The 13,702-nt window shown below is 36.2% G+C and overlaps 3 protein-coding genes across 8 annotated transcripts; 1 reads left to right on the top strand and 2 right to left on the bottom strand.

The window, feature by feature from the left end:
• Positions 1–587: 587 nt before the first annotated feature.
• Positions 588–2,135, top strand: LOC113492871 (HIG1 domain family member 1A, mitochondrial-like). 2 transcript variants are annotated; one of them, XM_026870576.1, is made up of 3 exons: positions 588–787; positions 1,109–1,206; positions 1,404–2,135. In XM_026870576.1, the coding sequence occupies exons 2-3, from the start codon at positions 1,116–1,118 to the stop codon at positions 1,592–1,594; spliced, it is 282 nt and encodes a 93-aa protein (XP_026726377.1). In that variant the 5' UTR covers positions 588–787; positions 1,109–1,115; the 3' UTR covers positions 1,595–2,135. The 2 variants fall into 2 exon arrangements, with proteins under 2 accessions (XP_026726377.1, XP_026726376.1); XM_026870575.1 differs by having other exon boundaries at positions 591–837.
• Positions 2,136–2,222: 87 nt separating this feature from the next.
• LOC113492863 lies at positions 2,223–11,300 on the bottom strand. Of its 5 annotated transcripts, none has more exons than XM_026870560.1 (12): positions 11,141–11,300; positions 10,830–11,046; positions 10,284–10,407; positions 9,235–10,070; positions 8,627–8,973; positions 7,972–8,085; positions 7,176–7,818; positions 7,032–7,059; positions 6,879–6,956; positions 6,510–6,628; positions 6,392–6,437; positions 2,223–6,308 (listed from the first exon to the last, which is right to left on the bottom strand). In XM_026870560.1, the coding sequence occupies exons 1-12, from the start codon at positions 11,207–11,209 to the stop codon at positions 2,369–2,371; spliced, it is 6,561 nt and encodes a 2,186-aa protein (XP_026726361.1). In that variant the 5' UTR covers positions 11,210–11,300; the 3' UTR covers positions 2,223–2,368. The 5 variants fall into 5 exon arrangements, with proteins under 5 accessions (XP_026726361.1, XP_026726365.1, XP_026726362.1 ...); XM_026870564.1 differs by having other exon boundaries at positions 9,505–10,070; XM_026870561.1 differs by having other exon boundaries at positions 10,836–11,046.
• A 242-nt stretch (positions 11,301–11,542) lies between these two features.
• On the bottom strand, positions 11,543–13,424 carry LOC113492869 (acanthoscurrin-1-like). The gene is made up of 2 exons (XM_026870571.1): positions 13,106–13,424; positions 11,543–12,915 (listed from the first exon to the last, which is right to left on the bottom strand). The coding sequence occupies exons 1-2, from the start codon at positions 13,154–13,156 to the stop codon at positions 12,400–12,402; spliced, it is 567 nt and encodes a 188-aa protein (XP_026726372.1). The 5' UTR covers positions 13,157–13,424; the 3' UTR covers positions 11,543–12,399.
• Between the last annotated feature and the right edge of the window lie 278 nt (positions 13,425–13,702).

Here is a 13,702-nt window from a genome sequence, read left to right as displayed (position 1 = left end):
CGAATCATGCAGTAATACTTACGTCATAGCATTAATTTACTGATCTTACCACAAGACCTTACACGTGCTTTAGCGACGTCAGCAGCCGGGCATTCCCTTCCTTTCTTAGCTAAATCTATTAATAACTAGATTGTAAAATTTACGTTCTATTTATTTTATGTAATGTCATCTCATCTCTCATTTCAAAATCTTGATTCGCAAATAAATGCAGTGTTGATGAAAAGGTTTCATGTTTCAATGGTCATTTAATAACTAATAGTATAATAGAGAACATTTGAAACTATTTTTTCTTAGGGAAAGCGGATTACATAGGTGGTGTACTTCATGTGGCTTGTAGGGCAATTGATCATTATTAATGTATGGAATGAGCAACCCACAAGAAATGATACAATAAATTTTAACGCATTAGCATTCATTCAATTTGGCCGCCATATAAGCGCCCTCTATTTTCAAGAGATACCTAACTAGAAAAAGATTTCAATGTCAATGTCATGTGGATTCAGTTTGACACTATTTGACAGACATTTCAGGTAGTAGAATTTGACACCTGTAACCTTTAATGCTTTTGACTTTGACGGTTGTCTACGATTCTACAGAAAACTTGGAAAATTTTTAGTGACTCGGACAACGTCATCGAAATTAATATACGTATCCTTGTTTAACTACAGAGACTCGTTGAGACAAAAGAGCGACGAGCACGAAAAGAGTGTCGGGCGGAAAGGAACTACTTAGGGGAAAAAATTCAATGGTAGTAACAGTAGCTGTCAAACAGCGTAAGAGTTCGAGTGTGAGTGTAATTGTGATGCAATATAAATAAACGTTTTTAGTTATATAATTGTGAGTAAAATAATTAAAAAGACTAATTATTTCAATAATTTCAAGATTATATTATTTCGCAATGTTTTACGGATTTAATGCCATCTATTTTAACCAGAAAGGTCGTAAAACAAGTATTTAACGTATATTTTCCACAAAATATCGGCATTTAAAACGCCTTCTAAGTATCCACTAGCTATTCCACGGCTGTGCTTAACTGATCTCGTGAAACGCCCTTGCCCTTGTATCTACATTTTTTCTTGGTTGAAGGTTATGTGTAATTTTTTTTCAGAACCACCATGTCTAACCGGCCAGCGTTCGATTACAGAGATGAATCTCAAGCAGAAAGGTTTGCAAGGAAGTCCAAAGACTCACCATTTATGATCATAGGTATGTGGTAGTCAAGTGTCATGTGGTGTTGAAATTATGTACTTGTGCATTGTAATGAGGTGTCATACTGTGATAAGTTGCACTCAAAATCTGATTTATATCATTTTTTTTTAATACATAAAACGGACAATTTAAATGTTCAGGAGTTCAGTTCTGAGAACAATTTTAAATTAACTAAAATCAATGTATCTTTGCAGGTCTCATTGGATTAATTGGTGTCTGTGGCTTTGGAGCATACAAATACAAAACTAGAGGCAAAATGAGCACAAGTGTGTTCCTAATGCAGTTGCGAGTAGCTGCACAAGGCACAGTAGTGTCAGCCCTAACAATAGGACTAGCATACACGCTAGTGAAGGAGCGTCTACTCAAGGATGATAAAAAGGAATGAATGAAAATTTGTAAAAAATAGGGAAACTGATATGCTTAATGCAGTACTTATTTGAAATCTCATGTTTTATCTCAAAAATCAATATGTTGTAACATATTAAATAATTATGATATTATTGCATAAGTTTCCTTAGCATAGTTTAGAAGCCAATTATGTTCTGTGATCACTTAGCAGGTATTAATTTACATAAGTTTATGTAAATAATGTTAATTTATTTGATTTAGTTATAGATAATGCTCTGCTTCGCTGTGTCAATATGGTGTTGGATCACTGTCAAAAAAGAAAGTTTTTGTTGTCAGTCATCCAATACTTTTTCAAAAATGTAAGTCACAAGATAAAACCTATAGAAGTTTACATACGCTAATTATAGTTTCTATAATGTCTTGTTACATTGTACAACTGTCATATGGGAATATGTGAAATCATCTCACACATATGTCATGTTATATTTTTGTAAGATATTTTAGATACTGTTAGTGAAATCTCTAGTAACAAGAATCTGAATGTAATAAAGATCTAATAAAATGTTGTGTATTGGTGATTATTATTGTTGATGTTTAAACAATAAATATAAATACTATAACTGTGTTGCTACTTGTTAAAAATAAAACACTATTCTGCTATAATTTAACTCAAATTGATTTATTCATTATACACAAAAAAAGGTCCGACCAAACATTACATTAATACATACATAAATATTTTTCGAATTCTAACTTAGTATTTTACACATAAATAAATAGGTATATTACAAAACAACAATTTATATTACTATTAATCACTCTTACTACAGTCTGAAGTCTTTTTCAACTTAAGACTAAAGTTGGGAATGGTCAAGTCATCCTTATCAGAGGTGGAATGGTTTCTTATGGAATTCGATGTCATTTTAACTGACGACAAGTCATCAGCGTTACTAAATAAGCAGTTGGACACGTTGGAGCTGGAGCTGGAGTGGTATGTCATAGATTTAAATATCTGAACGGGAGTGGAGGTCCGCGCCCGGTTGGTGCCGCTCGGCGCGCTGTCTACAGAACGATCGTCGCGATTCATTTGAGAGTTCTTTAAATCTTCAGGCATTCTAGTCTCAAACAAAGAAACGAATTCTTCTTCTGTATCATTTCTAGTGGTCTTATTGTTAAAAGTTATTTTCTTAGATAATTCATTTCGCAGAAACTCTTTGACAGTCATCGAGTTAGATAGACTTGTCTGTTGTTCTGCGTTTTTTGGAGTGTCAATTTGACTTTGTTGTACCTTTTTCGATGAATTTAACGCAGACGATACAGAATCTGTAACAAGGGCTGGTATATCCTGGTTGAAGCTCTTCATTTTAAAATGTGGTATGCTTGAACTAGATGTGTTGGAAGATGAGGATAACGCCAAACGTTCTTTTGTCTTTTTCAGAGTAGAAGACGCCCAGCCCATGCCAAGCTTTTTAAAAGCATTCTCTAAATCAGGGTTTGAAGAAATGCTTAAAGTATCTGAAGTTTCGGCAATACTTTCTTTGTTCTGATAAATTATACTTGATCTCTTTCTATCTTTGCGTGCTTTTGATAAAGCTAACATAGATAAGGTGGACTCAGATGAGATAGTAGTGGAGTTTATATTGGATGCAGTGTCAAACTTAAAGGGTTCTGTGATAATATTTCGTTTTAGTAACTCTGCTATTACATCTGGCAGGCTACCATCTGAATGTAAAGAACTCATGTCGTCATTGATAACGTCTTCTCTCTGCTCCAGGTTGGATCCCTCATCTGGTGGTTCCATATTGTATTGCTTTGCATATTCCTGAATACTTATAAACGGTTCTAGCATTATTTCATTGAACTGTTTTAAGTCTATCATTTGAAACTTAGAATCGTCGGAAGACTCCGTAGATGAAAATTTAAATTTAGCAGAAAAGTTGGTATTGCTTTCTAAAATATCAGGGTTAATACCAGGCTCTTTAACATTGTCACTGTTTCTGTCATTTGTCGATAGCTTGTCTACTGGAGATGACTTGTTGGAATGGTTTGTGACGTCTTTCGCATTTGCAGATGTTTGATTTTTATGTTTCATACTCATAGGGGAATCCACTTCTATGACGGTCGATAGTTCATGTGGAACAATGTATTCCTGGCCATGTTTTAAGCTAATTCTGGATAAAGCTGTTGGCGGCTTCGGTCTAGTTTTAATGGTGAGTTCCGCTGTATCCACATTCAACTGTAAAGGCAAATCTAGTTTTTCATCCGAAGTCAGTCGCGGTTCCTGATCCATCGGAACTTTAAATAACGGTTTAGGAATATCAGTTGGAATGGACATGAATTGTGACTGCATTTTCTCTTTCGGATTACTTTGATAGGTATCCGAAATCGGTTCCGGGGTTTTTATTTCTAATCGCTGAGGAACATTGTTTAGGTCAAATGTAACTCGGTCCGATTTGTGCTCTGATTGTGTATCCGTTGAGTCCGCAGATGATAATTGACTATAAGCCAGCGACTTGTTCTTACGGACTTCCTCTAAAACTCTAGCGAGGTTTGACAGTCTTTTGGTGCACTTTTCTGTCAGGTCTGCTATTTTTTCCATGTTATGTAATTTATCTTCTGCCAATTTTATAAATTTAGTGTCTGAATCAGTATTCTGGTTTGTCTGAGTCGACATACTCACAGGAATCTCAGAGCTTCGCTTGTAACTATGAAAGTCCTCGGTTGTCTCGGTATCAGGCGATGGCGACGAAACACGAATATTAGCCTTGGAAGACCCGGCGCATTTAGGTTTCGATTCATTTGTTTCTAGAGGTGTGATGCCTTTTTCAGTCATGACAGATCTGTTATTCTTTAAGTTAACATACTCTTCAGTTTTTTGACTGATGGTAGAATTTTTAGTAGTAGATTCGGTATTCATGAATTTAGGAAATGGATCGGGAGTGTATGCCTGCCTTGGCGTAGGTGAACTTTTGCTACGTGCTGATCGAAGCTTCAAATTAGGTCGGTCGATTGGTTTATAGTTATCATCGGTAGATGATGGAGATACTGGGTGTGTCGATGTGACGTCGCCCAAAAGATTTTTCTTTAACAAATGCTTTGAAATATTTAAAGATTTCACTTTATGAATGGGCTTTTTACGAGACAACCGTAATGAAGAGTTCTTTAAATTTTTGCTGCTACTTTTATTTATAACTTGGTTCTTTTTAGGACTCATGTTAGCAATATGCTTTTCTATGATCTGTTGTTTTAATACATTTTTAATCTGTTCTAAGGAAATAGTATTCGCTAGGGATTTTTTCTCATCAACATTATTCGGCACATTAATGATTGAGCTGCCTGGAGTGCACACTGAACTGCATTCTTGGTCGGCTACTTCCACTGCCTTAAGCCCTTGTTTATTTAGGGCTAACAATTTATTTATATAATCTTTGATGATTGGATTTAATTTGGATTTACTCAGTTTGTCATGACTTGAACTAGATGTTTTAACTTTATTTTTTGGTTTGAGATTTAGACCAACGTGAACGTTATTTATGTTTCGGGACGTAGGGATATTTTCAACAGAAGGCTTTTTGTTTCTGCGGCAGGGTTTCCTTAACGGTTCACCATTGCCGTTACTATATTTACATTTTGCTTTATCAGGTGAACGTGCATTTTTACAAGGAGTGGATACCTTTTTCGGAAAAAGTTCTTGAATATCATGATGAATATCACTGGGAGGAGTCCTTGCTGTATTTGGTGGAGTTCTCATTTTCTTATAATCAGCCCTATTCTTTCGAAATCGTGCCTGCGCGTTTTGTTTCAGCGTAACTTTCCGCGCGTGCAAGCACTTCGTACAAGTGCAACCAGTGTACTCTTCGCTATATTCTTTTTCAGTCATTTCTATAGTTTCTACTGGGTCATATAGAATATCATACAATTCATCTTCAGGTATACCAAATTTACGTTTAAAATACTTGGGTAATATCATTTCTGGCGGGCTCATGTAGGCAGTAGAAGTTGAAGAACTCATATGGAAAAAGACTGGTCTATGGGCAGGAGAACTTAAAGTAGTTTGTGTGTACGTAGTAGTTGCGGGTCTGGGCGGCGTGTTAGGTTTTGAGCCATGGTTGTATCCCGTATGCACATTTTGATCACGTTTATGTTTTGTTTCGGTAGTGGACTGTATTAGACATATCTCTTCACTAGATTCAGTATTCGGTTTGCTATGATTAATCTTATCTGTCATCACTTGTTCTGACACGATACTCTTGCCTGGATTGTGTTGTATTTCTTCAGGTACTATCATTTTAGAATCTTTATCTTCAACACTTCTGAATTCTAAAACTTCGCGCAATTCTTCGGGAGGTGGTTGCATATTATTTGTATAAGTTGTATCTGTTTCTGAAGTCTTGTGTGGGCCTTTGCCGCCATTTTTACCACTCATAACTTCTTCAGACAGATTGTTCTGTACCATTTCATCCTTTTCGTTACCAGGTTTATCTTCTTTCACACCATCCTTTTTTCGCAGTTGTATTACTACTTCGTACGCGTTATTTTTAAGAAACCCAGCAGCACCAATGAAGAATTTTCCTGCTTCCTTGCCGGTTTCGTCAAGCAACTTAATGTACCCACCTTGTTCTGTAGAGCTACCTTTAGCATTCGAAGCCGTAATAAACGATGATGTTGAAGCAACAGGTGAAGTATGCTTCGGAGGCGACTTCTTAGTTTTGTCTTTATCAGCACTGCCGCACTGACATACTTCAAATGTCCTAAAAGTAAAAATACTATTGTAGACTTGGTTAAACCAAACAAACGTAAACGTACGTAAACTAAGACAAAAATAAGTAATAACCTTGGAGGTTGAACACAGTCGCCACTTTCCCAATGAAGCAAAGTATCTGAAAAATGAAGATCAATCATATAGAGGTTACTTTTTGGACACTATATACGGTTGTGTAAAAGATACTAACTTTTATCACTTTGTGATCCCCTATTAAGTTGACAATCACACGACTGCGGCTTGTCAATTGAAGACTGACCGTCTGTTGGCTTCTCATGTTCTGAGAAATACATCGAGGTAACGTTATCCCTGAAAACAGTCCTGGACTTAATAAATGATACATACCTTTTAGAACTACTTTTACGACAGCAAAAAATATTAATATTGACGGCAATTAATGAAATTCAAATCCGGTATTCTATTAATCATGGAATGTACATCATAGGAGTCACTATTAATTACTTTTACAGAAAAACAACATACAATAATTACAATCAGCTAACTACACTTTTCTAAAATATCACTACTGATTACAAACATTGTGTAATGTATAGTTTACCACCAAGGTTTGCGAGGTGCGTTCGCGTGCCACAACTCAACGTTAGTAGTGCAACAACTCATCATGTTGTACGTCGCCCTGTTAAAGGTCAGACGGGATTAAAGGTCACGGATGGGATGGGACAGTTTTGCTGATAATGTATGACATACTCACCCTTGCTCCTCCACCATTTTGTAAACACCTGTAATGTATAATTTATGCTTTTAAGTTGTGGACCTAAACTAGGTGTATTTTTTTTAAATATGGTGACCAACATGCTTCAATGTTAAACAAGAAAAGGGGAGGATTGATATCTACCTTCATTAAGTTGTTCAAATGAGATCCCATTGTCGGCACTCTTGCTCGACGATTTAGTAGTTCTAGAATGATGTTGCTTAGACAAATCCGAATTGTGTTCACTGGCTGACTTTTGACCTTGCTCTATACAACTCAATGATTTAGCGATCTCATTCAGGAGTTTCGTTTGTCTCTTAGATTTCTTGTCAGTTCGCGAATCCAATACTTTGTATATTATAATTCTTTCGGCATCAGACAGGCTGTTGTTGATTTCTTTCACGTTTTTATTTTTGAGCTCTTCATCCAGTATCAGGTTTTGGACGGAGCTTGTATCTAAAGTAGACATGGACGAGCTGTCAGAGGACTCACTGGCGTCCTTATCAATGATGACGGTTTCAACGACTTTCTTAGATTGTTTGTCTTGCGTGTCCTTGGTGGGCGGGGTGTGTTTATGCCGCGACCTGTACTCGTGGTAGCTGTCGACCGCACTGAACTTGACGCTGTTCCCAGACCTGCCCTGCTTCACCGTGTTGGGTATGGCGTGGATGGCGAGGTTGCTGTCGCTTTCGGGAACAGGCATCCACGAGTACTGAAAGTCTCTGGTGTCAAAATTGTCTTCGCGGTATTGTCTAGCCGGAGATTTGGACTTACTGCGGCTTTTGTTCTAAAATTAACAGTACGTTTTTAAAAGCTGTAGATTAAGTGGGTTATTGCTGAAGAAAGGCTATAAGTAAATGAGTGAATACTCAAGGGCATCATGGAATACTAGAAAGAGAAAAAAAGGCCAGGTTTTCTTTAAAAATAAACTTAGACTTACCATGCATTGGTGCTTTTTGCATTCTTTTTCTATTTTCTTATATTCTTGCTGCATTTTCTGCTGGCGGTTTTCCTGTTGCATTTGCTGCCTGCGATCATCCATGTATGCAGTTTTCTAAAACAAAAGACATTGTTGCATAAAACACATAGTTAGCCACTGTTTTCTACATTGAAAGTATATTTAACTTCAAGGCAGTATTTACTTACTACTAAACTATGAATACAGGGTGGCCAACTAGACACTAACTTACACAATGTTATGTAAAATTAAAGTTACCAGAATTTCCTTAATTTATCCTTCATTTCTTCAAAGTTCAGTATTGCTTCCACAATTATGACTCATATTCCTCATTAATTTCAAATAAAAATGGCAGTAAAAAAAGAACCCATTTTCTCTAACTTGGCCACCCAGTACATAAAATTCAATAACTGCCATCATTTAAATATATGACAAAACAAAATGGTAAAGTAATCTAATCAAACAAATTATACTATAAAAATAATTATAAATTAATTAATTTAGAATAAAATAATAGTTCAAATATTATATTTTCTGGATTTCGTCAACTTATTAGTTGGAGGTCCCTAAAACAAGATATGATTCAATTGTTGTAAATTACTAAATCGTAACTTAAGACAAGGAGAACATTACTTACAATGACTTTACTGTTTTTCTCTTTAGGCAATGAGCTGAGGAAATTCATGGTGTCCTTATACTCCTTCTCAACATTCTGCTTAGTCACAGCCACCTTATTCCTCATGTCCTGCACTTTCTTCTGGTGGTCTTTGTCTTTGTTATGCACAGCAGAGACCTCCTTCATAGCCTGGGAGTAAGCATCTTCCTCAGACTGCTTGTCTCTGACTACTAATTTATTATCCCCACAAGGCAAGTCCCTTGTGTCCCTAGTCGAGTGGTTGTACATCATAACAGAGTTCTTCCTATTGAGTACAGTATCTTGGCTGGTCTTAGGTTTCTCAGATGAGGATGTTGCTTTTCCTGGAACTGTTAAAGATGTGTTACTTTACTGTTTTGTTTTTATAGTTTAAGCAAAAACTGTAATAAGCTTGATGTGAATGAATCTGAATGTTGACATTACATAAGCAGTTTTATTGGAATATTTACAATGGACCTAAAAAAAAACAAATGATGCTCTGTGGAATACATCTGCCATACAAAATAAAATGAAATAGATATGAATCAAAATGTAATGAAACCAACTCCAATGGCTGCAAACACTAGCACATATAGTTTCATATTGCTTACTACTTTTTTGAGAAACTTTACTCCTCCTAAATGGGCTTGTTCCTCTCAGAACAGGACTTGGCAGTAGTGGAGGTTGCCGCGAAACAGGTCTTATGGAACTAAAGATCTGGTTAATTTGAGAATTAGTAACATTTTGGATTTGTCTACTATGTATAGGAGTTGCGTGGTAGTTAACACTGTGGGAACAGAACTCGCAGGCGACCTCAGCCCTCCAAGAGGGCACTGGAATAACTTGCTCATCAAGCACATGACATACATTGAAATTACTACCTTCAGCTTTTGTGCTCCTTGTATGTAGAATTGTTTGTTTTAAACTTTGAATGTCATCTACAGGTTTTTTGTTAGTGATAACTGTGTCATTTTCTCGAAGGCGTAGTTTCCTGCTCTGCAGGTATTCAGATACTAATGTGAGAGATGGTCTGTTCGTCTCCCTCGGTCTAGCCTCATGTGTATGCTTGCCACGCAAACTTGACGGCATTTCCTTGCTAAGGGCAAACAAGTCTAATCTTTTCTTATCAGTTTTACTGGTTGCATTTTCTTCTTCTCGTGGTGAGGAGTCTTTGTCAGTTGGTAATGAGAGTGCCGGTACAGCTGGTTCCCACTCTGGAGGTATTGCTTCTTGGTCCCACTGTGTGGCCATGTCACTTGTCTTTACAGATTCTGCTTCGGTATTAAGTTTTTCCGCATCTTTAGAAGGTTCCTTTGTGTTTACAAGCTCAGTAGAACTTGCTACTGTGGGAGCATCATCAGATACTTTGTTGGTGTTTGTGGATTTAGATAACAATTTTTGAGCAACTGCAGTTGACTTGTCTCTACTAATTTCATTAGCAGTTTCCCTGCAAAATAAGCGGTACAAATGGAGTGGATTGGGGAGTGGTAATTATGCTTAATGGTGGAAATCTAATGTAGTGTTATTAAGTGATTATTCTATATTCCATTGGTTTAGACACACCCTGATTTTTTACATTTTTTAGTACCCAAAATGAGTTTATCATACACTTTCAAGGTATTTTAAAGTGTACAGAGTTTAGTGCTATTTAGTGACATACCTAGCCTGTAGTTTTCTATCTAGAACTTTCTTCCGTTCATCTAGTTTGTCTTGCTTTTGTTTTCTTAATGCAGCTGCAGCTTCTTTACCACGCAACTTTGATAAGTCTGACTTGTTATTTGCATCTGAAAATACATAATTCTCAATCAATTCTCCATTACATTAAAATTATAGTCACATAAGGACCTGCCTAATTAAGAGTTATGCTCCCAGTTGAAATGTTAAATACATAAAATGTACAAATACATACTAGAAAATTTAGGTGTAGGCTTTCTGGAGTAAACAAAATTATGTTTTCTATCCATGGCCAATAGTCATTATGGGAGTGACAAAGTCAAACAGAATGATGTCAAGATTTAAATCACATTCATTTCTCAAATAAAATCTAGTCTCAAACATTTACTGACAATGTTCATCATTTATCAGTTTTAGATGTGTCTAGCTAATACTATGTAGGCTTGTTAATAAAGACAAATTATTAACTGCCGTGTTTCTAAAAGAAAACATTAAAGTTAACGTTTTAATTTTAACACTAAAAAAAGCTTACCCTCACCTTTCTGTGTTAGTTCGGATGCACTTTGATGACCCGCGCCAACATTGTTTACGCCGCGGGCGTACAATACTTCCAAATGCTTAATAAGTTTATCTTGACATTCGAAATATTCCTTTTGTTTCGTTGCGTCTAGATCTACAACTTGTCGTAACTTTTCAACCTTGGCGCGCTGTCTTATTTTCTTAGCGATGTCTTTCGACTGCTCTCGAACCTAAAAATTCACTCGCATTGTATACTTCTCGGCACTTAGTAATTTTTGAGACAAATAAATCAATTCAAAATAACAATCTTATCAAAATTCAAACCTGTTGAAGTCTCAGCTTTCGTCTTCGTAGAAATTCATTTGTTTTAATAGCTTCTGTCTCCGAAGTCATCTTGACATTTGACTCAAATAGAATAAGTTTTTATTTACATAACCGGCTAAATTAGGATTTAAAATAGTTTGTATAACTTATTTACAACTAAATAATAAATTATTTGAGTTCATGACAAACTTGACAAATACAATACAATATTCAAACTTGGCCCTACATGTCATTCACCTTCAACGTATTTGTTGACAGCAGTGAGGCGTTAGTGATGCCCGAAACCCGTTTGATTTTTTACCACAAATCTACATTCGACTATAGGTTTAAATATTGAGTGCTAAGCATAAGAGGATTAAAAATATTTTTAACGACAAAGACGTAAAAATATCAAAATATTTTATTTGGGACATCTATTACTTTAACAAAAACCAATAAATACTTGAATGATTGACATGAGTTTAAAAATGAGAATATGTTTAGGTTAATGCCCTAATGAATATGGATTAAAAAACATTTACGCTGACTGTAATATTCTTGCATTTTAAAAACAAGTAAACTATGAAGTTTTCTGGGTCATATAATCAGCAAAAAAAGAAACTTAATTGATAAGCTGATTTTTTTAAACATTATGGTTTCTAATAATATTTTATGTATAAAATACGTTATACTGTCAGGGAAAGTTTCGTTCCAAATAATTTTTTTTTCAAACCTTTCACTGCCCGACTATGACAGATGGCATGCCCCAGACCTAAGATACATAAATACGTACCTATATAATAATTATGTAAAACATTATTATTCTGTGTTGGACGATCTAAAGGTTACCTAGTTTTTCCGAGTGTCCGCTGTAGAAGAAATTGCTACAAGTTAAGGAAAAAAATAGAAATCTTGCAGTTTTACTTAACACTTTATTAGCATTCCAACATGTATAGTATTAAAAATTAAAAGTTATCATTAGCAAACCCTTTCGGGCACGTCAAAAGTGGAGTAAAAATATATATTAAATAAACATAATATTCTTATACCGCATCGTAGTTCTTCTTTGCGGCTTTGCTATCTAGCATCACTATCCTGCTTAAAGGGGTGGCAAAAAAGATAAAAAGGTACAAAAGTAAATTTAAGCATCCTTTTACATTTTAACAGATAAGAAAACTATAACTATAAAACACGGCGTGGGGAGCTTCATCTGTATATGTATGATCACTATAATATCCAAAAATATTATATTTAATTGTAAAGTTTATGTGACTATTAATTCAGAGAATATCGCCGACTGTGTCCAGTACGTCAGTCAACAACCCGCCGTTATTCTTCCCCCCAGAGCCGGCAACTAGGCCCTTTCCTCCACCGCCTGATCCAGTTGGAGATCCACCTCCATTTGCACTTCCGCCACCACTTCCACTGCCACCAAGTAGTCCACCACCCAAGCCTCCTCCAAGACCGAGGTTCAGTCCAAGCCCACCGCCGAGTCCTCCGCCCAGACCGTTACCTCCGCCGCCTCCGCCCCCACCAACACCATTTCCTCCCGACCCTCCATTACTCCCACAATTTTGTGTGGCTGTGTAAATTAGAGCATTAACCAACTTCATGATGATTTCCTCACTGAGACAACTGCCTTTGTCAGGGTTTTGGACAGGTTGGCAGGATCGATCTTCATCAAACTTTCTTAGGACTTGCAATAGTTCATTTATTTCTTCGATTGCTGAACTACAACAGTCGTAATATCGAGGTTTTGGTTGGTACATTGGTTGAGCCCATTGTACCTGACAGTCCTGAAAACATACGTAGTAAAAAAACGTACAACTTACTAGCTCTTACCATAATAATATTTTATTTGTTCCGTTCGAAATACTATTAAATTTGGACACCACCACTTGACTGTGGTCAGTACACAAAAAATATTGTGACAGTATATAATTTTGTTTTTAGGGTGATACAAATTAGAAAGTTAAACGGCCTTACCCCAAATTGAGAAAAGACTGCGATCAGACAAGTTAACCAAATGACATGCATTGTTAAACCCTCACTGCGTACTAATGCATCTACTGCACTTTTATTGACTTGATTACGACATGTGAGTAGGTCCGTATTTATGTGTAACAATGAGATATCAAAAGGAATTATTATACAAAATAAATGCGATTTATTGAAAACGAAGCAAAAGTCACGTAGGCTGTATTAAAACGTACCTGCCTTATTTCGGCCAATTAAAAACAATGATGTCGACATCCTGACTGAGTCCACAGGGAAGCAAGTTAAAGATACCAACTTTTTATTATAATTTTGGAGGCCACCATTACGCCTTAAAGTATACCTATTTTTTTTTTCGATGAGCCGTGGGGCAGTAACCGTTTAAACCCTGTAACATTTCACTCAAAACTTTTGCCCCACGTGTGCCATTTGCACTTTTGTACGTGGCACACACTTGAAACTAAATCAAATTGATCGTTGGCCACAATGCATTGTTCCATTGTTAGGAATATAAGTATTCCTGTTAAAGTAATTATGTTAGCAATTCCGCAAATACTACTCCTAAACCTACTGGCGTGATGGTTCATA

This window comes from Trichoplusia ni, chromosome 4 (assembly GCF_003590095.1).
Source record: "Trichoplusia ni isolate ovarian cell line Hi5 chromosome 4, tn1, whole genome shotgun sequence".
Classification (NCBI taxonomy): Eukaryota; Metazoa; Arthropoda; class Insecta; order Lepidoptera; family Noctuidae; genus Trichoplusia; species Trichoplusia ni.
Note: the sequence above shows the minus strand (reverse complement) of the source record. Positions and strands in the feature narration are given on the sequence as shown.